At 36.9% G+C, this 26682-nt stretch overlaps 1 protein-coding gene across 2 annotated transcripts in view; it reads left to right on the plus strand.

The window, feature by feature from the left end:
• MACROD2 (mono-ADP ribosylhydrolase 2) overlaps positions 1-26447 on the plus strand; it is a 2095255-nt gene extending 2068808 nt beyond the window's left edge. The window contains exons 16-19 of one of the 2 annotated variants that reach the window (XM_033094758.1): positions 6103-6171; positions 15717-15794; positions 19169-19237; positions 24764-26447. In XM_033094758.1, coding sequence (XP_032950649.1) covers positions 6103-6171; positions 15717-15794; positions 19169-19230 — 209 coding nt within the window. In that variant the 3' untranslated portion in view covers positions 19231-19237; positions 24764-26447. Of the gene's footprint in view, positions 1-6102; positions 6172-15716; positions 15795-19168; positions 19238-24763 lie in introns of those variants that run through there. The other variant, XR_004421812.1, reaches the window with a different exon arrangement.
• The last annotated feature ends 235 nt before the right edge of the window (positions 26448-26682 follow it).

Raw genomic sequence — 26682 nt, forward strand, 5'->3', positions numbered from 1 at the left:
TGGACATCTACATGCCAAGAGGTATAAACTGAGAATGCCTGTGAAATGCAGGACAATGGGTTTAAAGCATCTGATTTATTTTAAGTCCTGTGGTTAAAGGATTTGAGCATTAGTTTTTGAGCCAAAATAATCCATTCTTGGTCCTTATTATTTAAAACAGCCCATTTCCAATCAACAATGTAAAGACTGAAAGAAAAACTGATACATACATTTTAATAAAATTTATATCTGAAGTTTAATTTTTTATGGAAGACTCTGGACCAACTTACCTTTAGCAAATTGAAAAGAAGGAGTCCTTTTTCAAAGCCAGAAAGAGAAAAATTTGTGGTATTTTATTTTTGATACTTATTTGTTCTTCATCTATAATGCAAAAAAGCTAATTATGAACGCGAAGAAGTAATAAAAAAATATATACTTCAAAGCAACAATAGTGCTTGCTCCTCTGAATGTTAATCCAGCTAAGCCAAATCTCTACTCCATTCAATTATTTTCATTAAGCTTCATACATAGCAGGGACCTGATGTACAAAGGTCGGACAATTAAGTTCACAAACTTTCAACCGTGTGCCTAGCTGAATGAATGAATGAATGATATCAGAAAAGAGAGAAATGTGATAAATTCTTGAATGATCAAAAAGAGGTGATTCAGCTAAGTTTGTGCGCTTAAGAGTCGCCAATGCAAAGATATCCAGAGGTAGATATTAAACTCATTGTTTCTCTTAGCCAATAAATAGTGATCAAGCATTTAATATAGTTAGTCATTATCTCATTTGATCCTCAAATGTTATGAGGAAGGTATCATTACCTCCAGCTATAAGTGACAAAACTGGGACTCTGGGCGTGAACAGGACTTCTCCAAGATCACACAAAGAGAAATCCAGAACTTGGATTTGAAACCAGCTCTGCCTACCTCTAGAGAATTACTCTCCATCCCCTTTCACTAATCGTGACACATCTGAGAAAGGTGACCAGAAATGGGCAGTCCTGAAGTTCATAATCTATTATGGGCAATAGGAAAGAAAGTTACAAAAATGAAACAAAACAAAGTCATATTTAATGGAGAGAAGCACTTTATTGAGGCCGGATTTGTGGATTATTACGTGGTATTTATTGTAGGAAAAGTGAGTAGTAAATCTTTGTTAAATGCTGCCTGATTTATTAGGCCTCCCTTCACTTTGGATGAATTTTCCTAAGAATAGGTGTCTACTCCCTTCATCCTTACATATTATCACAGAACACCTGGATATGAAACCTGTATGCTACTCAAGCAGCTATGTGAATAGATAAGCCCATGCCATTTCCAAGGATTGGAATTTTCTTTTTGAGATTAAATATATTTAGCTTATGGCTATAGCTACCACATCATTGAAAAGAGTGACTTTTAACATAATTTTAAACAGTGTTGGTGACTTGATTGTAAAGAGCAGTTTGGGGGGAAGTATCATTACAACAGTGTGCCACAGACTCACCTTCTCTTCATGTCCTGTATTTCCATTGAAACTGTTCTTCCTCCATAAATTGGTCTTCAATCTCTTTCACTTAGTTGTACTTGGATTCTACACCTACAAAGTGAACTTGGCAACCTTAGGAACAGTCTAATTGAGCTCATCTCCCCTAACAATTAGTAGCTTAAAAAGAACGTAAATCAATGTCTATGCTTATGGAGTAATAGCCTCTTTCCATTTGTCCTTGTAAGTTAAATGTATGTGACAAATACCCTAAACTCTAAGACCAGTTATCTTCCGTGTCAGTACCATTATGAGATCAGCAGAGGATTCTGCTGTATTAATCCTCTGTTAAGAGGATTCTCATCTGTATTCATTAGTTCAATGTTTCTCAAAGTTTCATACATGCACTATTTATATTTCTGTAGATAATTTTAGGTGATATAGAAATTAACATATTTATTATAATGTGTTAAAAATTTGGCATAAACCAAGCTGTAATTGCTATGGGACAAAATTAAAGACAATGTTAAAATTGAGTCAATTAGAATATATTATTAAATGTTTTATCTAGCGCCATAATAATGCTACATAACAAACCATCTTCAATCTCTGGGGCTTAGAACAACAATCATATATACTTCTGTTCATGGATATGAGGATCAACCATATCAAGTCTGGACCAGGAAGGACATCAGGCTATGTGTTGAGCTCAGATCTTATTCTGTTTGGACCCACTGCTCCCAAAAGCATGTTCTTGGGGTAAAAGTCAAGAGTATAAGAGGGCTAGCCCCAATTGTACAAATGTATGTCAAGGGTCTGTTTGACTCACTTCTGCTAATATCCCATTGGCCAAAGCAAATTCCATGGACAAGCCTAACATCAAGGGACAGAGAAGTAGACTCCTATAGGGATAGAAGACAGGAAGTGAGCATTTCTGAACAATTACCTAATTAATTACATTAATAGTAAAATTGGAAAATAAACATGGCAAATGGTTATTTTTCCATGGTTCAAGAATGCCTGCTTTGGGTCAACACAACTCTAATTCAATACAATTCAATCCAGACAGGCCCTGTTCTTTAGTTGTCACAGCTGCTGTGACAACTAAGCAACTACACATTCTGAGAGATAATTATTTGTAATTCTATTGATTGCATGGATTTTATTGTCAACAGTAATCTCAAAAGAAGAACTTGAAGGATCCTCTAATATCTCTTCATGTTTATGTATTTAAAAATCTGGTTAATTGCATTCTATATGCTTGTCAGTATTTTTTCTTTGTGATGAGACCTGCTTCATTTATTACTTTTTTGTAATGCAGCTGACCTATAAAAGTTCACCATGATCAAGGCTTTGAGGAAGGCAGTTGCAGTTGGTAAATGAAAATGAAAGCGGTGCTGAATGTCCAGACTCTTTCTATTTCAGCAACTTTTATCTCCTGCTAGGAGCCCTGAAATGTACCTCTTATTTGTGTTTCAAGCAGTAGCAATCAAAATGGGGGAGGGAAAGGCAAACTGGATGGAATAAATAGGCTGTAGAGGCAATTTTTGTTTTGATCAGATTCTGTTGTCTGTGTGAAATGGACTCATTTCTCTGAGGCACTCAGTTGCATTGCTCAGCAGGAGAGAAGCCGTTCAGATAATACCAGTTCTACAGGCATGTCAGAGTAACAAATATCTATCATTCTTTTTCCTTTTTTCCAATACACCACCTTCACACACACACACAAACATACACTTGCACATGCATACTCATATGCACGTGCATATTCACATTATTATGCCACTATGTACAGTCATATATTCATACCACATGCACACACATATATGCATGCGTCATGCACCCTCATGATATTAAATAAATAATGTCTACCAAACATACCTTTAGAGCAGGGATGTCAAAACTTTTTTCAACGTTTTTTACCAAGGGCCATATGCGGCAAAATACACAAACAGCTGGGCCACTCACTCGAGGTAAAGTACGTATTGCCTCACCTGGTTTATTTAAGTAAACTAAATATATTTTTGGAATTTGCTGTGGGCCAATTAACAATGGATTGTGGGCCGCAGTTGGCCCACGGGCCGCAGTTTTGACACCCCTGCTTTAGAGTCTTTGAAAGCAAATATAACAAACTATGCCTCACTCTGCTCCTAGAACCTAGCGGTGTACAGAACTACAACCTTGATTTCTGTTTTTCTCTCTCCTGGATCTCAAACCTGCCATTGCATCTAATGCTAATCTATTCCAATATGGTGGCACAACCCAAGAATTCTCATATGAATGTAGTGTATTATAACATAATTAAGTTGGAAAGACAAAACGTTGGGCAGAAACTTAAATATTTTCTACTTTCTGATTTGCCTTTTGGGTTATGCTTTCTTCAACTTCTTCCTTCCTCTCTCACCCAGCTCTTAAAAGTGTTTTTGTATGCTCCTTCATTTTCATTGAGCATTGTTTAATAGACTAGCATCTTGACTATTAGGAAGTTTCCCACAATGTCAGAGAGGTTTCTCCATAGTAATATCACCTGGGTTGTTGCCATTGATAATAATGAGTTTGAAAGAGATTTACTGGAAGAATCAGCCACAGGTATCTCTAGATCACATCATCAAAAACCTGGGGAGAAAGTCCCGGAAGTAGTGTTTAATTAGTTTTAGGTCAATTAATTTTCCTTCCACAGTAATCATTTCTTATAAAAATAACAATACTGTTATGTTTTAATTAGTTTTGATGATTTCCCAGAGAGTTAGACAAGGAGTTAGAACATTTTATAGTAATTTTAATATTGAAAAAGCCAAGGCTTTTAAATACTATGAGATTTGGTTAGTCATTCAAAAAGTTAAGTGACCAGCTAGGATATTCTCTTTTGTGCCCTATCTGTTTGTGTCTTGCTCACTTTCTGTTGGATTCCCTGTGTTTTCTGTTATTTTTTATATTGATTTCTTTATGTGTTACCATGTTTCCCCAAAAATAAGACCTAGCCGGACCATCAGCTCTAATGCATCTTTTGGAGCAAAAATTAATATAAGACCCGGTTTTATATTATATTATATAAGACCTGGTCTTATACTATAGTAATATAAGACCTGGTATTATATTATATTATATTATATTATATTATATTATATTATATTATATTATATTATATTATATTATATTACATTATATTATTATATAAGACCAAGTCTTATATTATAGTAAAATAAGACCAGGTCTTACATTAATTTTTGTTACAAAAGACACATTAGAGCTGATGGTCTGGCTAGGTCTTATTTTTGGGGAAACATAGTAGTACAAGAGTCCTTTGTAAATGACATGAATTGAAAATATATTCTTCCACTCTGGCTTATTTTGTAATCTCTTAATGTGTGTTTTGATATAGTAATGATACTAATTAATGTTTTCCAGATTATTAGTCTTTCCCTAATGGTTGGTGCTTTGTTTTTCCTGTGTAAGAAATTTTTGCCTAATGTTGTGAAGGCCTTTTTCCATGTTACCTTTCACAGTTAGTTCTACAATTTATCTGGCATTTATTTTTGAGTATGGTGAAAACTATTCCTTCAGGGTAGGTCTACTGATAACAAATTTCACGTTTTTTTCCCTGAAAATGTTTTTTATTTCAAATTGAATTTTGAAAGTAGCTTTTTTTAGATACAAAATTTTATATTGGCAAGTTTTTCTTTGAGCACTTTCAAGATGTGGTTGCATTGTCTCTGGCTTCCATTATTTTTTCTGAGAAGTTATCTATATATCTTATTGTCATTATTTTGAAGTTAATGGATTTTTAGTCAGTAGATGATTTTATATATTTTTTAACTTGGTGTTTAGCAGTTTTACAAAGATTGGCCTAAGTGAGGTTTTCTTTGTATTAATTATGCTTGTGGATCATAACACTCTTGAAACAATGGTTTAACATCTTAACACCTTAATTTGGAGGAAATTATCAGCCATTATCTTTTAGAATATTGTTTTTTGCACATTACATATGTGATAGACCCTATCTCATATGTTTACTAACTCTTTGTGTATTTTTCATCTGTACTTTATTTTAATTCTAACCTAGTTTTCAGTTTACTAATCCCTTCTTTGGCTGTGTCTACTTGCTGCCAAATACACTTGTTAAATTTTTAATTTCAATTATTGTATATTTTTCACTTCTAGGATTTACATCTTACTTTTTTTAATAGTTTCCAGTTATCTAACCAACTTTTTTACCAAGAACATTTTCCAACTTGACATCCAGGTCTTAAACATATTAATCATTATTTTAAAGTGTGTCTATGATACCTGGATCTCTAATATGTCTCTATCTGTTTTCAGTGATTCATTTTTATTCTTTTGGAATGCTACATTATATTTTTACTATTATTGCTGAATGTAGGACACTTTGTGTAAAACATTGTAGAAATAACTTGAGTCTCTAGATGGTTTAATCTTTTTCCAAGGAGAATTTATTTTTGTTTCTACAAGCAGGTAAGAGAACAGAGCACTGTAATCTAATTAGGAATTGAATTGATTAAAAGTTGGACTTTCGTTTTGGGTTTTGTTTTCTGTTTTTGTTTTTGTTTTGAAGTTGATCAGAGGCCTTAATTTTGGTCCTTATTATTCAGTAAGCAACGTACAAAAAACATTTTCTTTATCTCTGCCTCAAACAGCAAAAGTTGCATCCAGGCCTAAAATGGAAGACACATGTAGTGGAAGACTTTGTAGAGAAAAGATAACAGGTGAGATCTCTGCTTATCCTGGCTTAGGTGAAGGTAGAATAGGAAAAGTATATAAGTACAATATTCCAAGACTCTGTTTTTCAAAGCTGAGGCTTGCAGGAGACCGGCTAGTCAAAGGACACAAAACTACCCAGCTTGGCAATCTGAAGAAATCAAGCTGATGGACTTCACTTTTTTTTTTTTTCTTTCAGTTGGAAGTATTCACTTTTATTCTCATATAATACATTATTTGACGAAAATAATGGAAAGTTAACCAGACTCTTAATGGCCAAATAATTAAAATAGCAAGATTGGTGTTAATTTGCATAATGTCAGTTTGACTTTTTTTTTTTTTTTTTGCATGGTCGCAATGTTCTTTATTTTTATTTTTTATTTTTTTTTAATTTATTGGGGTGACAATTGTTAGTAAAATTACATAGATTTCAGGTGTACAATTCTATATCACATCATCTATAAATTACATTGTGTGTTCACCACCCAGAGTCAGTTCTCCTTCCATCACCATATATTTGATCCCCCTTACCCTCATCTCCCACCCCCCACCCCCCTTACCCTCTGGTAACCACTAAATTATATTCCCCAGATTAATTTTCAAAACCCCGTGGCCATCTTGTGGTTACTGATTGTTTTCTAATCCCCTCACCCTCCCCCTTACCCCACCCCCCCGCCCATCTAGCAACCCTCAGTTTTTCCTCTTTGTCTCCAAAACTGTTTCTGATTAGTTCATTCACTTATTCTTTTCTTCAGATTCCGCATATAAGTGAGATCATATGGTACTTATCTTTCTCTGTCTGACTTATTTCACTTAACATGATGTTCTCTAGGTCCATCCATGTTGTTGCAAATGGTAAGATTTCTTTCTTCTTTATGGCTGCATAATACTCCATTGTATAAATGTACCACAGTTTCTTAATCCAGTCATCTACCGATGGGCATTTCGGTTGCTTCCATGTCTTAGCTATTGTGTATAGTGCTGCAATAAACATAGGAGTGCATAAATATTTTTGAATTGGAGTTTTGGATTTCGCCGGATAGATACCTAGGAGTGGAATTACTGGATCATAGGGTAGTTCCATTTTCAGATTTTTGAGATACCTCCATACTGTTTTCCATAGTGGCTGCACCAATCTGCAATCCCACCAACAGTGCACAAGCGTTCCCTTTTCTCCACATCCGCGCCAGCACTTGTTTGTTGATTTATTGATGATAGCCATTTTGACTGGGGTGAGGTGGTATCTCATTGTGGTTTTTATTTGCATTTCTCTGATGGTTAGTGAGGTTGAGCATTTCTTCATATGTCTGTTTGCCATCTGTATGTCCTTTTTAGAAAAATGTCTCTTCAAGTCCTCTGCCCATTTTTTAATTGGGTCGTTTGTTTTTTTGGAGTTGAGTTGAGTGAGTTTTTTATAGATTTGTGATATTAATCCCTTAACAGATATATCATTGGCAAATATCTTTTCCCATTCAGTAGGATCCCTTTTTGTTTTATTGAAGGTTTCCTTTGCTGTGAAAAAACTTTTTAGTTTGATATAATCCCACATGTTTATTTTTTCTCTTACTTCCCTCGCGCGAGGAGATATATCAGTAAAAATCTTACTCCAGGTAATGTCTGTGAAGTTTCTTCCTATGTTTTCTTCTAGATATTTTATGGTTTCAGATCTTACATTTAAGTCTTTAAGCCATTTTGAATTTATTTTTGTATATGGTGTAAGGAGGTGGTCCAGCTTCATTTTTTTGCATGTGTCTGTCCAGGTTTCCCACCACCATTTATTGAATAGACTGTCTTTACCCCATCGTACATTCTTGCTTCCATTGTCGTAGATTAAATGGCCATATAGGCATGGATTTATTTCTGGACTCTCTATTCTGTTCCATTGATCTATGTGTCTGTTTTTATGCCAGTACCATGCTGTTTTGATTATTGTAGCCTTGTAGTATAATTTGAAGTCAGGTATTGTTATACCTCCCACTTTGTTCTTATTTCTCAAGATTGCTGAGGCTATACGGGGTCTTTTATGGTCCCATATAAATTTTATGATTATATGTTCTATTTCTGTGAAAAATGTCGTTGGTAGTTTGATAGGAATTGCGTTGAATATGTATATTACCTTAGGCAGTATGGACATTTTAACTATATTAATTCTTCCTATCCATGAACATGATATGTGTTTCCATCTATTTATATCTTCTTTCATTCCTTTCTTCAGTGTCTTATAATTTTCTGAGTACAGATCTTTTACTTCTTTGGTTAAATTTATTCCCAGGTATTTTATAGTCTTTGGAGCAATTGTAAATGGGATTGTTTTTTAAATTTCTCCTTCTGATGTTTTATTATTGGTATATACAAATGCAACTGATTTCTGAATATTAATTTTGTATCCTGCTACTTTACTAAATTCATCTATCAGCCCTAATAGCTTCTTGGTGGAGTCTTTAGGGTTCTCTATATATAGTATCATATCATCTGTATATAATAATAATTTTACTTCCTCCTTACCAATTTGGATGCCTTTTATTTCTGTTTCTTATCTGATTGCTGTGGCTAGAACTTCCAGCACTATGTTGAATAGAAGCGGAGATAGTGGGCAACCTTGCCTTGTTCCTGATCTTAAGGAGAATGGTTTTAGCTTTCCCCCGTTGAGTATGATGTTAGCTGTGAGTTTGTCATATATGGCCTTTATTATGTTGAGGTATGATCCCTCTATTCCCACTTTCTTAAGGGTTTTTATCATAAATGGCTGTTGGATTTTATCAAATGCTTTTTCTGCATCTATTGATATGATAATGTAATTTTTATTTTTCCTTTTGTTAATGTGGTGTATCACATTAATTGATTTGCAGATGTTGAACCTCCCTTGCATACCAGGGATGAATCCCACTTGATCATGGTGTATGATCTTTTTAATGTATTGCTGAATTCTGTTCGCTAATATTTTGTTGAGGATTTTTGCATCTATTTTCATTAGAGATATCGGCCTGTAGTTTTCTTTTTTTGTGGTGTCTTTGTCTGATTTTGGGATCAGGGTGATAGTGGCTTCGTAAAAAGTGTTTGGGAGTCTTCCTTCCTTCTGGATTTTTTGGAAGAGCTTGAGGAGAATAGGTGATAATTATTTTCTTTTCTGAACGTTTTGTAAAATTCACCTGTAAAGCCATCTGGTCCAGGGCTTTTGTTTGTTGGGAGATTTTTGATTACTGATTCAATTTCCCTGGTGGTAATCTGTCTATTCAGGTTTTCTGTTTCTTCTTGAGTTAGCCTTGGAAGATTGTACGCCTCTAGAAAATTGTCCATTTCTTCCAGATTGTCAAATTTGTTGGCATAGTTGCTCATAGTAATTTCTTAAAACTTTTTGTATTTCTGCGGTATCCGTTGTCACTTCTCCTCTTTCATTTCTGATTTTATTAATTTGGGTCCTCTCTCTCTTTTTTTTAATGAGTCTGGCTAAAGGTTTGTCAATTTTGTTTATCTTTTCTAACAACCAACTCTTGGATTCATTGATCTTTTGTATTGTTTTTCTAGTTTCTATTTCATTTATTTCTGCTCTGATCTTTATTATCTCCTTCCTTGTGCTCCCTTTGGGCTTATTTTGTGTTCTTTTTCTAGATCCCTTAAGTGTGAAGATAAACTGTTGATTAGTGATGTTTCTTGTTTCTTTAGGTAGGCCTGCAATGCTATGAATTTCCCTCTTAGGACTGCTTTCGCGGCATCCCATAGATTTTGGGTCGTCGTGTTTTCATTTTCGTTTGTCTCGAGATATCTTTTGATTTCTTCCTTGATCTCCTGCTTGACCCATTCATTATTTAATAATAAGTTATTCAGCCTCCATGAATTGGTGTGTCTTCCAGTTTTTTTCTTGTAGTTCATTTCTAATTTCATAGCATTGTGATCAGAGAAGACAATTGGTATGATTTCAATTTTCTTAAATTTATCAAGACTTGTTTTGTGGCCTAACATATGGTCTATCTTGGAAAATGTTCCATGTGCGCTTGAGAAAAACGTCTATTTTGCAGCATTGGGGTGAAATGTTCTGAAAATATCGATTAAATCTAAGTGGTCCAATGTATCATTTAAGGCTGTTGTTTCCTTATTGATTTTCTGTCTGGAAGACCTGTCCCTTGTTGTCAGAGGTGTGTTGAAGTCCCCTACTATGATAGTGTTACTCTCTGTCTATGATAGTGTTGATCTCTGTCTTTATGTCAGTCAGTACCTGTTTTATATACTTAGGTGCTCCTATGTTGGGTGCATAGATGTTTACTAGGGTTATGTCCTCTTGTTGGATCGATCCCTTTATTATTATATAGTGCCCATCTTTATCTTTTAATATGTTCTTCATTTTAAAGTCTATTTTGTCAGATATAAGTATTGCAACTCTAGTTTTTTTCTCATTTCCATTTGCATGAAATATCTTACTCGAACCCTTCACTTTCAGCCTGTGTGTGTCTTTTGTTCTGAGGTGAGTCTCTTGAATACAGCATATACAAGGGTCTTGCTTTCTTATCCAGTCAGCCACCCTATGTCTCTTGATTGGAGCATTTAATCCGTTTACATTTAAAGTGATTATTGATAGGTACATAGTTATTACCATTTTTAAATTTGTAGTTAGGTTGTTTTGATCTTTCTTCTATTTACAGAAGTCCTTTTAGTATTTCTTGCAATGCTGGCTTGGTGGTAATAAATTCCTCTAGCTTATTTTTTTCTGGAAAGCTCTTTATCTCTCCATCAACTTTAAATGATAGCCTTGCTGGATAAAGCAATCTATGTTGTAGGCCTTTGTTTTCCATCACTTTGAGTATCTACTGCCACTCCGTCCTGGCCTTCAATGTTTCTGTAGAAAAGTCATTTGATAGTCTTATGGGAGTTCCCTTGTATGTAACCCTCTGTCTTTCTCTTGCTGCTTTTAGGATTCTCTCTTTGTCCTTAAGCTTTACCATCTTAACTATAATGTGTCTTGGTGTGGACCTGTTTGGGTTTATCCTGGTTGGAACTCTCTGCACTTCCTGGGCTTATATGTTGGTTTCCTTCATCAGGTTGGGGAAGTTTTCGGACATTATTACTTCAAATATGTTCTCAATCCCTTGCTTCCTCTCATCACCTTCTGGTAGTCCTATGATGCGCATGTTGTTGTGCTTGATGTTATCCCAGAGGTCTCTTAAGCTATCCTCATTGTTTTTTATTCTTTTTTCTTTCTGTTGTTCCGTTTGGGTGATCTCTGCTACCTTGTCTTCTAAGTCGCTGATTCGATCCTCTGCTTCATCTAACCTGCTGGTAATTCCTTCAAGTGAGTTCTTAATTTTGGTAATCGTGTTCTTTAGTTCTAACTGGTTGTTCGTTATGATTTCTACATCCTTCTTTATGTCTTCTCTAAGCTCCTTAAACATTCTTATCACCAGTGTTCTGAACTCTGTCTCTGAAAGGTTGGTTACCTCTGCTTCATTTGGATCCAGTTGTGGAGGTTTCTTCTGTTCTTTTATTTGGGACGTGTATCTTTGTTTCCCCATTCTGGCTGATTCTCTGTGTTTGCTTTGATGTATTGGGTAGATCCCCTAGAGTTCTTAGTTCTTGCTAGGTTATCTTATGTAGTATGTGTCCTTTATATTTGACTTGCACTACTTCGTTCTTCTCCTCTGCGTGTGCTCCAAAGGTGACTCTTGTGTTGTGTATATTGTCCTATTCAAGAAGATCTTTAATTGCTTTTTGCTTGTGAGTAGGTGGGGTTAACTCCTAGGCTGACTCATTGTGAGACTTGGCTCTGCCCCCCGTAGGGCGTTCTGCTGGGTGAGGGTTGACCACTTAAATGTGGTTTGGCCTCTATGGGCTCTAGTGCCTGCAGAGAATTCCCTCTGGGTGTGTGACTTGTAGGTCAAACCCAGTAGTACTCTGGTTTGGTCTGGAGTTGGCCTCTGGGTATGTTGAATCTTGTGCCTCTTAAGCTGGGCCGTGGTAGGGCAATTTCAGAACAAAGCAAATCACCAAGCACAACAACAACAACAACAGCAACAAAGAAAAAAATCAAATACATTCACATGTAAAAACACCCGATAACCCCCACTCGACACAGGCAAAGATATCAAAGATACAAAGACAAAGCAAAACAAAACAAAACAAAGCAAAACAAAAAGCAGCACCAGTCTTGGCTTAAGCCCACCAAGTAATGTCCAGGTTGTCCTCTGCTGTACCAAAGAGCCCCCTGCTTATTGCGCAGGCAGAGCCGGTCACCTGGTGCCCAGAGTGACTTTGGGACTGTAGATTTAAATGCGTGGGCCTGAGGGGTCTGGATGATAGCTTTTACAAATTCAGTGCAGTTTCTGCCCTTGTCTGTACATATGCACACTGAGAGTAGCACCACCAGTACTCCTGAGTCTTAGGGCACTTCTTCAGTGTGTGTGTATATGGGGGGGGGGGGGGGGTGCAGGCGGGAGATTTCTGAGCTGCTGAAAGCCCAGAGCTGCGTCTGCTGCTTACTGCTGATCCCTGGGAGTGTCTCCGCAGTTGCACTTGACCCACCCTAGGCAGGCCAGAAAGGGTGGGGGCTGGGGATGGAGGGGTCGTCTCTCTCCCAGCCCAGCCATGCGTCACCCTCTTCCCGCAGGCCAGAAAATGTGGTGGCTGGGGGTGGAGGAGTCTCTTCTCTCCTAGCCCAGCCAAAATCACACTGTTCCCAGCCTCTTCCCTGGGTCAGGGCTGCCTGTCAGTCTTCCCAGAGCCTGAGTACTACTACGGCTCCTCTGTAATCTGACACTACTCCTCAGTTCAGGGGCCAGTTTAAGTCTCTGGAAGGGCGGGGGTAGTATTAGAAGAGCGGGGGGGTAAAGGGGGGGAGGGGCCCCCAGGTATGGAGTCTGTGTTCTTTGTCCGCCTTAGGGCCCACTAGCCACCCTCCCGGCGGGAGAAATCAGCCATGGGATGCAGGGAAAGAGCCCACCTCCTGGTCTCTGTGCTCTCCGTTCCGCCCTGGGATCCCGTGTGTGCCTGGAACTGCGATGACACCGCGGTTTTCGTCCCCGCCGGCTGAGACTCCGCCGTGGGCTGGGATTTCCCGCCGCCTCTGCCGGCGGGGCGTTTTCACTCCGCTCCCTTCCTTCCTTTCCCTGCTCGCCCAATTAGCGCACCTTCAAGTAATCCTTCCATGAGTCTCTTAGCTGTTCTGTGTGATGAGCAAAGAGTTCTTTGATGGGTTATTGGTCCCGTTTGTAATAAGATCCGGAGGAAAACTCAGAAAGTGCGCTCCGCTGCTGCCATTCCTATGACGTCATCCCCTGGACTTCACTTTTTTAAAGAGCTGGTTTATTTCAAGTTCATCCTTGCTCCAAGAGTATAACCCTTCAGAAAACCCAACAGAAAATTTGAGGTACTTACCAGGGCAACTCTTTCTCAGTAGGCCATCCTCCAAATTTTGTCCCTCCCTTCTGCCCCAGCTCCCCCAATCCTCATAAGACCTCTGGAGGCTCTGTTCAACTTCTTGGCACATGTGGAATGTCAGACTCTCCATTTTGCACCTCCTCAAGTTTGTGCTGCATTGATGGCTCTCTGGTGCCTTAAAATAATGTCTTATAGAATCTGTCCAGTGTTTCTAGCTGTTCTCAGTAGGAGGGTTAGTTTACATCATAGTAGTCCACCTTAGGCAGAAATTCTTTTCTCAGTGTGATTTTAATTTGCATTTCCTTCATTATTAGCAAACTGAATAAACTTTCACATGACTACAGGCCATTTTTTTTTTTTAATGAACTATTTGTTAAGTTTCTTGATCAATTTTCTATCAGATTCTTGATCTTCTTCATTTCTATGTTTAGAAGTTTTTTATGTATTAAAGATATTAACCCTTGTCTATGATAAAAGGTATAAATATATTTCCTCAGTTTGTAATCTTTATTTTTTAAACATTACTTATGGTATTTTTTTCATCCAAAATTTTATTATGTTTATATAAAGTCAAATATTTCCAATTTTGGTTATTACTTCTGTGTTTTGAGGCATAATTAGCCAAGATTTTCTGCTCCTGGTCTTAGAGAGAAATTCATCAATTTTTTGTTTGTTTGTTTCTTATTTTCTGTTTTTGTGTCTTTAAGGAATGTGTTGATGAACAATTGAAAAACAGTCCTCTTTCTAGAATTGGCAGAGTGAGAAAGGAAATGATATAGTATTAATTCCAGCTGGGAGTTTCAAATTTTGTTTTCCCTTCCCCAACCTCATCTTTAGGAACTAATGAAAAGAACTCATGGACACAATTACTTTCATATTGTCCTTGAAGGGCTCAGGACAATTATGAGTAATTTTTTTTTTTTCTTCTTATGATAGGCTTTTCCTGACTTCCCTCACCCATTCTCTTATCAGTATTACTTCTATATTGATATCTCCCAAATATGTACATGTCTAATTCATAATTTTCTTCCTCAGCCCTGGATACAAGTTTGTTTGACATCTCCAATGAAGTGACCCAACACTTCACACTTCAAATCTAAAATGCCTTTCTTTCCCTTCCTGTACTCTGCTTGTTTTATATGTCTTCAAGTACTGACCTCCCTACCATCCATCTACCCAGGCTCAGAGATTGTCACCTTTGAGTCATGTTTCTTGATTGTAAGTTTCAGTAAATCATTACCAAGAGTGCAATTTCTATCTTTGAAGGTATATTCCTTTGAAGGGATTCTAAACTGCGTATTTCCCATCCTTGTTTCATCCTCACCCACAGGCACACCAAATTTAACATACTGCAGGCACAGTAAGTACTCATGTCATGAAAATGAATTTAACCATTTATATGAAAAAATACAGAAATAATTGAAACTTTGAAACTGTGGATTTTCCAGCACATGATCTGTATCTGTTTTTGTATTTTCAAATGCCCTAGCTTTTCAAGTTATGAAAGCAAAATAGATATTTAACTAAGAAGTAAGAAGATATTGTCCTTTTGACTATGTGGAAAATTTCTTGCAATGAAAAATAAAAAGATCCCCTTCCTGTTACACTTAAGCATGTTATACAGCTTTAGTTACAGCAGATGGATGACAGGCCTTCTGAAGCTATGCAAGTAGAGAACAATCACGAAAATTAACTAAAGACTGGATTCTCAGCAATCCAAAATGGCAGCATCTGTGAAGGTCTCCTAGGGAAGCAACTAAACCATTCATGTGTGTTTAAATGAATAACCTCACTGCCAGGAGAATGAATCTTTCTTCTTTCAGGCACGCCTAAGGCAAAGTAGGTTTTCTTTTTTTTTCTCTTCAAAGATTAAGCTACATAAACTCACATATATACAAATTTTCCTAAATTTAAATCATAGGTTGTTCTGATTAAACCAAGAACCAGATTTCTAATTTGAGAAATTGTGTATATATGTATGTGATTCTCTCCCAAATCTGAGAATTTAGAAGATGACAGTACTAAAGTATTCAAAGCAACTATTTCCTCCTTTAACTTTTTCTGCAAAAGAAGTTGAATCCCAAGAGTATTTTTAAATTTAAGAAGGCTATGGAGGGTGACAGAACAATTGGCAGTCAGGTTGTTCTAATTCTATATTAATCAAGAACTTCTTATTTCACTCTTTCAGCTCAAGGCAAGGACACGCCTAGAGTTTCTGTGAAAAGGGAAGGCTCCTGCGACACAGAAAACTGTACAAGTCCTGATGGTAAGGATCGTAAGTGATTTGAGCTCATACAGAATACAAATCTGGCACATTTTCTGTGTGTTATGTAGGATTAAGGGAGCTCTCCTATGAATCAACATATTCAGTTAGAACAAGGTGAAGTTAAAAAAACATTTTCTACTAAGAACTAATAAAATTGGCAGCCTTTTTAAAACACTGACACTAGCTCAGTTTAAAAAAACATCATGTACCTCAGTTCAATCACACCTTACAATACTGACGTCATACTAGGTAAATCCAAGGCTAAGCTGGACTGAAGTCTAGCTGGTGAACTTCACTGACATCTGCAAAAAGTGCTTGTTCAACTGTCACCCCTGCTCCAATCTGGAGCCCTGGCTTGAGTTTTGGCTGAGGTTGTTCTTGCACCTTCATCACTCTGCCTCAGTGCATCGCATCAGATGGCTTGGCCAAAATCATAGCGAGTCTTTAAAAGCACCTTAGCAATAAATTCACAAAATGCTTTTTTTAAAAAAGTCCCATCTCATTTTGAAATTGTCTGAAGATTCTGAGCCTCAAGAATATGAACATATTCTTACCCATGCACAACATACTCTTGATATTTTATAATTTGCATTGCAAAACTACTATTTGAGCATACGTGATTTACTAAACACTTATTTAATTCTATGCCCCAAAGAGCTTAGGTGAACCAGAATTGGTCAGTGAACTATTTATATATTTGTGAGTGTATATGTATATACACAAGATATATATATATATATCTTGCAGTTTCAGTTGTTTTAGCCCTCTCCCCCTAAAAAAGGGAAATTACTTTGAGTTGATAATTCCTTTGGAAAAATTCAGCTACTGGTACTTGGTCGTTTTAAATAGAGTTCCCTGTAGTAGTTGGTATTCCACCCTGTTATAGGCCCTTTTGCACAAACTGATTTTTTTATAGACCCTTTTTTGCACAAACTGATTTTTTTACCCATGGGCATACGTTATCTAGGAGAATGATGTTCAAAAAAGAACACCAGGGCTAGCCCAGTGGCTCAGGCGGTTAGAGCTCCATGCTCCTAACTCCGAAGGCTGCCAGTTCAATTCCCACATGGGCCAGTGGGCTCTCAACCATAAGGTTGCCAGTTCAATTCCTCGAGTCCCACAAGGGATGGTGGGCAGCGCCCCATGCAACTAAAATTGAAGACGGCACCTTGAGCTGAGCTGCCGCTGAGCTCCTGGATGGCTCAGTTGGTTGGAGCGCGTCCTCTCAACCACAAGATTGCCGGTTTTGACTCCCGCAAGGGATGGTGGGTTGTGTCCCCTGCAACTAGCAACTGGCAACTGGACCTGGAGCTGAGCTGCGCCCTCCACAACTAAGACTGAAAGGACAACTTGACTTGGAAAAAAGTCCTGGAAGTACATACTGTTCCCCAATAAAGTCCTGTTCCCCTTCCCCAATAAAAAATAAAAAAAATAAATAAACAAAAAGTTTAAAAATAATTGCAAAAACCGCAATTACTTTAAAAAAGAACACCAGATCCGTCCATTAAAAGCCAACTCATGGTAGTCATGCTCAATTGAACAAAACCTGCCCCAGCCTAATTGTAACTCTATAGATATGGTTCTTAACTAGGTCTTTACAAAGCATGTTCTGAAGAATATCAGGCCCACACAATGCTCACCGAACAAAAGGGAAATAAATGTGGGAAATACTGAGTATTAGCCCTCACTTGGAGATTCACCATACATTTTTTAGGCTCTAAGAAGTCTCAGCTGTAAAGAAACTTATTAACATTGTTTGAAGTTGCTTTTTCAAACATACTTGATCATGGAAAGCTTTTTATAATAGCATTTGTTAATAAATTTTGGACCTAGTGACCCCTGGGTTGGAGGAAGAAGCAGAAAAGGAATGCTCTACTATATTTTATTCTGTATGCTCGCACACTGAGATGGACGAACTTATAATAACTTTGTAGACCAAGACTGAAAGTACACATACTATTCTCCTTGTATGGGTAGAATTACTGCATCTGGCCAGTTTACACCTGGGTTTAGAATGAGCTCACACATCATTAGAAACCCAGACTATGTGCAGGTGAAAACAAAGACCTGCTTTTAAAACCTTCCTCCTTCAGAGAGAGTTGAGTGGGATGCCATACAAAGTCATTTCTTCTTTGGGGTGTGAAAAACAGCATCTGCCACTATTTTACTTGAGTCGAGCTTTCATGTTCAAGAAATAGAGACTTGGGTGGTTGATTCTGTGCAAATAAATGAAGGCTACCCAAATGAGAAAACACAGATTTCTTAATTGAGCTTATAAGAGTGTCAGCCATTATCACTTGTGTTTGGCCAACTCAAAGGCAGGCAAGGAAGTGGGAAACCTTTATAATTAACAAAAGGGAAGGCTCATAGCATCCTCTGATTGGAGGTTGTTGTCATGGGGAAGGAAACTTCGGCTAACTAGAAGTGGGGCATCTTAGGTGACTGGCTTGGGAACATACTTTGCTTTTCCTGGTTGGTCCTACTATGTAGAAAGTGTGGGGCAAAATATAGGGAATCTGGCAGTCACTGACATCCTGAACTGATTGCTGCAGAGGCTGTGGTTTTGTTGCCCAGGCTGTTTACTGCAGAGATTTTAAGTTGGAATTCTATTGCTGTATATGGTCTGGCCATTGTCCATTTGTATATTGTCTCTCACTTTATAATACGGGCTTTGATGCTTTAAAAATATCAACCTAATTAAACCTACTGACCCTTGAAAATTTCCAGTGATTGCTATGTCTGTGCTTCACTACTTCTGGACAATGGCAGTAATTATGCATTCTATTTTTATGCAAATGCTCACAGAGAAAAATACACACAGTAAAGTAAAAGCACAGGTTTTGTTTTATCATTGCTGTGTGATCTGGTTAGATGTTTTGCCTTTCTAGTTCATGGGGCCCACTGCCACTATACCCATTGGCAAGTTTACAGGGTCTGTTTTGAATTTCAAAATTGAAAACATGGCAAAACAAAGAAGCCTATTGACATAGCTGTTTGAGAGGGAACTGTTTACCTTTCTGCAGGTCAATGCTCTCTTTTGCTTTGTTTTCTCTTTATTTTCTTAGACTACTATTAACAGCTTTGAATTTACCTAAGGATGGTAATAAATATACCCAAAATGTCAACCCAAAAAGCTGGTGTAAAATGACAACTCAGTTTCTACAGTTCAGTAAAGAGGTAATTCTGCCCTCCCCATTCCTAACTGGTAAAAATCAACAAAAATGGTCCCAAAATCTTAAATAAATGAAAATGAACTGAAAAGAAGTATAAGATAGGAAATCAAAAAAGTATCTACTCATAGACCATTTTAATGTGCTTAAGAGATTTGGGTTTAATAAATATTTATCCTTTTTTGTTTCCCTTTCTGGTTATAGTTGAAATGAATAGTCAGGCTGACAGTGTAAATGACCCAACAGAGAGTCAGCAAGAAGATTAACTAATAGGTAAGTGCCTCTGTTGTGGGATTTTCAATTGATTACAGTGGCCGTAGGAACTGTTTGTAAATAGCATATTGGATTTCCCTCGGCTCTACCAAGTCCCGTAGCATGGCTCAGGCTAAACTTTAAAAATCATTATACCAAATAACAGTGTAAGGAGCAAGTATTACCCTAGAAGCTTGCTATCTTTAAGGGGAATAGATAAGCCACAGCATATTCAAATTATACAGTACTTTGGTTTTCTGAGCTTTGACATCAAGAAAAACTGTCTTCCTATCAATCTCACCCTCTGGCCTCCTGGAGTGATCAAATTATTTCAGCCACCCCAAGCTGATTCTGAAGTATTGCTTTTCCAGAAATTACCTGCTGAGTTGTTTTAGTATATCTGTTTTTTAAGCATAACACTAAATGTTTGCCCTGGAGAATGTGTAAAAGACCTTGAGTGTGTTTGGGCAGAAAGAAGCCAGTCTTATGTTCTAACCTCTTACTCCACTGCCTGTAGACTGCTGTGTCTGTACAAAGGTTGGTGGAGTTGAATGAGCCTCAGGGAACTCCCCAGGAAAATAAAAGTTTGGGCCAGACCATATTTAGGAGTTTTTCCAGACCAACACTCTAAATCTCTCAGCAGAGCCTGAAGTATATCTAGAATGATGAGTGGTCTGTAACCCTTTTCCATATCTTGAGGGCTAGTGAGAAGAATTAGAGGAAATAAGTCAGGCTTGCCATTCCAGTTCCTAGCTTAAATTACTTAACTGTGGGGGAAAAAATGTGTAGAATACATGAATTGTGGGTCATCCAGCATATGACACAAATGTGTTGACACCTTTGCCTCCCAGAACCTCCCTGCACTCCCTGTATCTTCTCAATAGGTCTCTACACTCCCCCAGGAGGTCGTGCTGCACCAGACTCTTGAGCTGATGCATCACCACATAATAAAGTTTGAGAATGTGTGAAAGTACACACACATCTGTCCTTCACATCATGGTCTTGAACATCATTTACAACTAACTATAATAGCATTTGTGTAATGCATGTATGGCATAGAACTGCTAAAAACTATAAACACATGCAAACATGGTCTTATAAACATTTCTTCTGTTTTTTTGTCAACCTTGTTCATGTATTTTAAGTATCTAGCTAAGCAGCACAAATAATGTGGTAGAGGAGTATCCATTAAAAATTAATGAAGTGAGACTAAACTTGAAAATTTTAAATACAAGTTCTTCAGTATTGCCTTAACTTTTGCCTTTTTGTTGACAACAAACTATAGGTTCCTTGTCTAGATTTTTTTTCTTACAGAAACTATTATTTTCCTATGTGATCCATGTATAGATATAGTACCAGGACAAATCTGTTTTCTTTGGTAAATGGCAAAATATTTTCCTTCTTGACCATCAACACCAATTTATACCTTTACCCTAATGAATAAGTTGTCAAAATTTAAAGTTCAAAATTAGTTTAAAGAAACTCAGTTCCAGGAAGGAGAAAGGGCTTGCACAGGGTCACTTGGTTGATCAATGGAAGTGCACATACTCCCAATATAAAATTCTTTGTTGACACCATACCTTCCCCAAACAATAGTGAGTTTCCAAACACAGTTGTTACAGAGAATAGTATGATCTGAGGAACTTCACTGATTCCCACAGAAATATTTATTCAGCTGAGTTTATAGAGACTATCTGGTAGTTCAACAGGAAGAAGAAACCTAACCTTAGTTCTGTGCACCATACCTTCAAGGAAATTAAAGAATTACAGTAAAATTGAATTAAAATTACAGAGTTCAAAGACATAATACAAGATTGTTTGTGTTGTGTAATTTATAAATGTAAAAAATCAGGAATATCATAAATAACAATGAGAGAATACATTAAAGAATCAATAGAACATTCTGTAAATGTGAAAATAATTTTTCAACAGGTATTTGAGGGCATATAAAGATGGTTATGGAATCTGAACCTTTAGTTCTAGAGAAATATGGCATGCAGAGTATAGCTTCTAAGTTAGGCACTAAGAGGCCTTGTAACTTCCATTTTTGCTCACTCACAATGCTTGCTCTTAGAATCCAGCCACCTTGTAAGAAGCTCAGGCACTTCTACAGAATGACAAAGGCCACATGGAGAGAGAGCCAGGAAACTGAGAGGTCATCTTTGATGTTCTGGCCCTGGTAGATACTACCTGGAGCAGATGACCTGCCCAGCTGAGGCCAGACCAGTTTACAGAATAATGAAAAATAATAAATAATGTTTTTACCCACTAAGTTTTGGAATTGTTTGTTATGAAGCAATAAGTAACTGACACAGTGGGGGTAATTCAGAAGCCTCCCAATACAAATGCTTAGAAATGAGAGATAAGCTATAACAAAAATATTTTAAAATACATAGCTCAACTGACATGAAAGCAAATGTGGCAGAAGTGAAGAGGACTATGAAAGCCAAAACAATAATCTGATAAACTGGAGATGCAGTGGCACTAGGGACTACAGATTTCTTTTTTTTAATTAAAGTTTATTGGGGTGACAATTGTTAGTAATGTTGCATAGATTTCAGGTCTACAGTTTTGTTGTTAATGCAGAGATAGGTCCTATGGCTAGGGATTGGGTTCTAATGCCTACCTGGGATCTTGAGTCACACAAGGTAAGGAGTTGGAACTGTTACCTCTACATATATAAATCTGGGACTCCCACCTCCAGAAATTAACAAGGAGACTTCCGCCCAGGGTGCAGCATGGGAGAAAGAAAAAGGCTCCTATGATAAGTAGAAAACACAAATGCACCATGAGTTTGAAACAAATTTGTGCCATCCAAAGTCAAATTATGTATTAATTTCTCAATATTTAAACTGAGAAATTAATTTAATAGTTGATTATGGATCAGTGTTATCCCTGCTGTAGGTAGCAAAATGGAAATGTAAAACTATCACTTGGAATTCCTACAAAAGAAAAAAATTCTGAAGATGAGTTCACGATTTTAAAACTTACAAAACACACAAGGAAATTATCTATCAAAAATGAGAGTTGGTGGGTAAATTACAGGACTATTAGCAGCATAAGAACTTGAGAGAGCAGAAAATTTTGAAGATTTTATAAAATAAATACATTTAAATGACAAAAAGATAAAAATCAGATGTAAAATGATAGGAAAAGAGCAACACTATGAAAAATTAATTAACAAAAATTTGGAAAAAGCAAATTAAAATGTAGTAATGTAAAAGACACATGAGGAGACATGAAGGGTAAGAGAATAACCAAGATGTTTTGTGTTCACTAGGCATTCTACAAAGAGATAGTAGACTGTCAATATTTGGAAGGTAACGGCTGAGAATTTATTAGAATTGACAATAGTCATGAATTTTAAGTTAAAAGAAGAACAATAAGTCACAAGGACTTATTTTTAAAATAAATTCACATATAGGCACTGCAGAACACCAAAGAGAAAAAAATTAAAGCAATTTGAGAGACAGGAGAGTTAACCTATAAAGAATTGGGTATTACACAGACAGCAAGCTTCCCAGCATCAAGAGTCAGAAGACAATAGAATAGTTAGTTGTGAGTCTTCAAAACATGAATAAAAATAATTGTCAATATAGAGTTCTACAGTAGTTCCACTATCATTTAAGAAATGGTATTTGCCGTTTTCAGGGGTAAAATCGCTACTTACTCTCTTTAAAAGCTCCTAAATGTTGCACAACAGTTAGAAGAAAATTGAGCCCAGAGGAAAGAGCAGGGTGCAGGAAACAATTGTGAGCCAAGAAAAATGGTAAACACAAGGGCAAATCAAAATACATATTGACTATAAATTTACAATAGCAATTTGGTGGTAGTTAAAAACAGAGTAAAACAAAATTACTATTTATGTACATTTTATAATATACAAAGTAATACTACATACTTTTCATTATGTGTGAGCTCGTTTGTAAATAATGTGTTTGTAAACATATAAAAACATGTAAGTTATTGATTCACATTGGTATCAGGATTTGGTAATTTCTGGGAAGGAAGAGAAATAGTTTTAATTTATCTGTAAATTAAATTAATTGACCTAAAACTGTTTAATTTACCTGTAATGTTTTATTTTTTTTAAGTAATACAAAGATCACAAGGGAATTTGAAAAATATTAACACATTAAATCTGGATGGTGCATATATTCTGGGCATGTTATACTATCGTCTGTAATTTTATTTATGTTTACAATTTTCAGTGTTAAATTGAAATTTATGATTATGTATATATGTATAAAAGATATAGAAAAATCCTTTAAGGAAACATTCCATAATATTAACTACAGACGTTATTGTCAATGGGGGAATTACTCAGGATACTTTCCTCTCTTGTCTACTTTTGCATATTTTAAGTATTTTACACATACATACACACCTCAAAGAGTAGTTTTTCAAAAGGATTCATAGGATGTTATAGTAGAAAGTTAGCTCAGAGGTCATCTGCTCCAGTTCTTCCTTGTAGAGATGTAGTCATTTATGGTGATAGAAATCAGATCAGTCATTGATTCTAGCAGAAGTGGGGTTAATAATTTGAAAGGGAACTTTCTGGAACTATGGGAATGTTTTATATCTTGATAGTGGTGTGAGTTAAATGTATTCATTTTTTCAAAACAGATTGAAGTGTGCTTAGTATCTGTGCATTTCCCTATATGTGGATTATACCTTATTTTTAAAAATACAAAAATATAAAGAATATAAGCTCTTCTAGGGCATGGTATCTTCTCAGAGTTCTCTCACAGGTGGGGAACACAGCAGATATTTACTAAGTAAGATCTCAAAGTGGTGGGATAACCACCAAGGACTTTTGCAAATCAACATTATGTAAATTGTCATCATTATTATCTCTATGTTGAGCTCTGGAAACTAAAGTAATGAATGGGCCCAAAAAGGGAAGACACATCAAGTTTAGGTTTTTAAAAGAATACTTAGAAGACTTGAGTTAATCGTCCCCATCATCTGAAGCAAGTTGTCAACGTGGCATACGTTTATTAAGCAGTGATTTACATGCTTTTTAAGATACCCTATGCCATCAATTACATCTCAGATATCCAAAGGTCTTTGATAGTCAAATAAGATATTGCTATGCCTCTCTAAGGGGTAAGAAACATTTCAATGGCTGCACAGTGGTCCCCACTTATCCATGGTTTTGCTTTTCATTGTTTCAGTTACTTGAGGTCACCCATAGTCCAAAAATATTAAACGGAAGATTTCAGATTATTTGAGAGAGAGATCACATTCACACAACTTTTATTACAGTATGTTGTTATAATTGTTCTATTTTATTATTAGTTCTTTTTGTTTCTCTCTTATTGTGCCTAATTTATAAATTAAACTTTATCATAGTATATCTGTATAGGAAAAAACATACCGTATATAAGGTTGGGTACTATCCACGGTTTCAGGCATCCACTGGAGGTCTTGGAAGTTATCCCCCCAAAGATAAGGGGTGACAATGGTGTTTAAAAGATATTCTTTTAAGCCTGTGAAGATAGCTTGTCATTAATCTAACAAACGGTTTCTCCTTTTCTTTGGCAGGGGCACAAGATGAAGCAAAGGAACAAAGAAATGGAAGTAAATGCCAGTCTTCAGCATTACAGCCTCTCCTAGTCCCGGGGAGAGTGGGAAGACAGCAGCACTGGCTGTGGAGGGTGGGGGTGGGGGGAGGCAGGTTCCACAGAAGGACGGGGAATCCTTTGCTCTCATTTCTCTAGCTGCATTTTGTTCTGTTTACTTACAGAAGAAGAAGAAGAAGGAAGTTTCCTGTAATTTGGTGGGGTGACCCACATTAACGCATCTTTCAGGCTCTATTCCTGTAATTTCTGTCTTTTCTCTCATAACTTTGCCCTAGGGTCACGGGTTAACACTCACATGTGTATCCTCAGCCCTGTCTGCTTTCTCGGTTATTTCACAAAGCAGGTTGTACAGTGGTTTCTCCAAAGAAAGGAAGGAAGATGATTGTTTGATAAGCTACAGGTATCACCAAGCCCAATTCCTGTATCATCCATAGGCAAAGATAGAAAATGGGCAACACCCTCAGAAATCACTTGGAAAAGGTCAGGATGAGGAGTGGAAAATTATATTTTCTTCAGGGATTCCCAAGGTACAGTTTTGTTCCATGTGGTTAACGGGGAATATGGAAGCAAGATTTAATCCAGAGCAGAGTACAGAGGTAAAACAAGGGAAACAAGCCCTGACAGTCCTCTGGTCTCTCCATCATCAGCAGAACAGCAGAGGTATTCTTCTTTGACACCGAATTTCAGTAGAGCTTGTTTGGTTCCTGATGTCTTTATCATGTGCTGTAGCATGGAGCCCCCCAGTGAGATGTGACTCTGTGAGACACCGTTATAAAGGATAGCACTTTTCTAGGTGTTTTAGTCAAGAGAGAGGGCTGCGCATTTAGGATTCAAACATATGCCTGTGAAATTAAAAGTTCTACTTGAAAGATCTCTTTATATATGTGCTTTTTATAAAAAAAATCTTCTCTTTCCCCAAGGTTTGATGGCCCACAGAACAGATTCTCACCTGAAGTTAGAGGCAATTAGAGGTCTTGGATGCAATTTTGGCTTACTGGTATGCTTTTAAATGGTGTGGTTTGCTCATGCCAAGTCCAAGACTAACATGCTAGCTGGCCGCCTCTGACAGCAGACCACTGATTGTGGCCTTTAAGGGAGCAGCAGTATTAATAAGCCAAGATGCCAGTGGTAGTGTGGGCATGGTGATGAAGTGCCCTGGAGGAAGTCAGAAGTTGTCACAAAGGTCTATCTCAGAGCCAACGTGAACAACCACCCTCACGAGGCAAGATGGCTGGCTGCTTCCCACAGCCTCCCTGCGTTCTAAGACCATTCTTTCCACCCCCCCACCCCCGCCCCATGGAAACGGTTATCATTTCTTGCATATGTCCTTCAATCCGTCTTCCTTATAAAAGCTTTAGAATATTAAGTTACTGATAGATTTTTTTCTTAGTAGAGAAAGAAAAGTAATGGATCGAATTGAGTATTTCTAAAATAAAAGGATGTTCTACTTCCTAAATATTCCATGAAATTCTTTAGTTTTGCCCTTTCCTCTATGGAAAATTCACCTTTTTATCTTCCTATTAGTTTTGTGTTGGGCTTTCTAAATTTATTGCCCCTCTGCATGGCTTATTTCATATATTGGAATCATCAGCAAGTTATATTTCTGCATATGTAATATGTTTTAACATTCTGTTTTTTTTTTTTTTTTTTTTTTTTTTTTTTTTTTTTTTTAAGCTGTTCATCAACCTAACAGCAATGCTATTTAAGTGACCTCATGATTTTGGAAAATGGCCATTTCTTCTGCCATTTCTTCTAGACTCCTCTGCTGTCATTAGACATTGCTTTCTAGAAAAACAAAAAAAAGAGGCTCATTTTAAATAATTCAAGAAATGATGCCATTTCAATACTGATGGTTTTTATATTTTATGTCATCTTTGTAAC

Source organism: Rhinolophus ferrumequinum, chromosome 23, assembly GCF_004115265.2.
Source record: "Rhinolophus ferrumequinum isolate MPI-CBG mRhiFer1 chromosome 23, mRhiFer1_v1.p, whole genome shotgun sequence".
In the NCBI taxonomy this organism is placed as follows: domain Eukaryota; kingdom Metazoa; phylum Chordata; class Mammalia; order Chiroptera; family Rhinolophidae; genus Rhinolophus; species Rhinolophus ferrumequinum.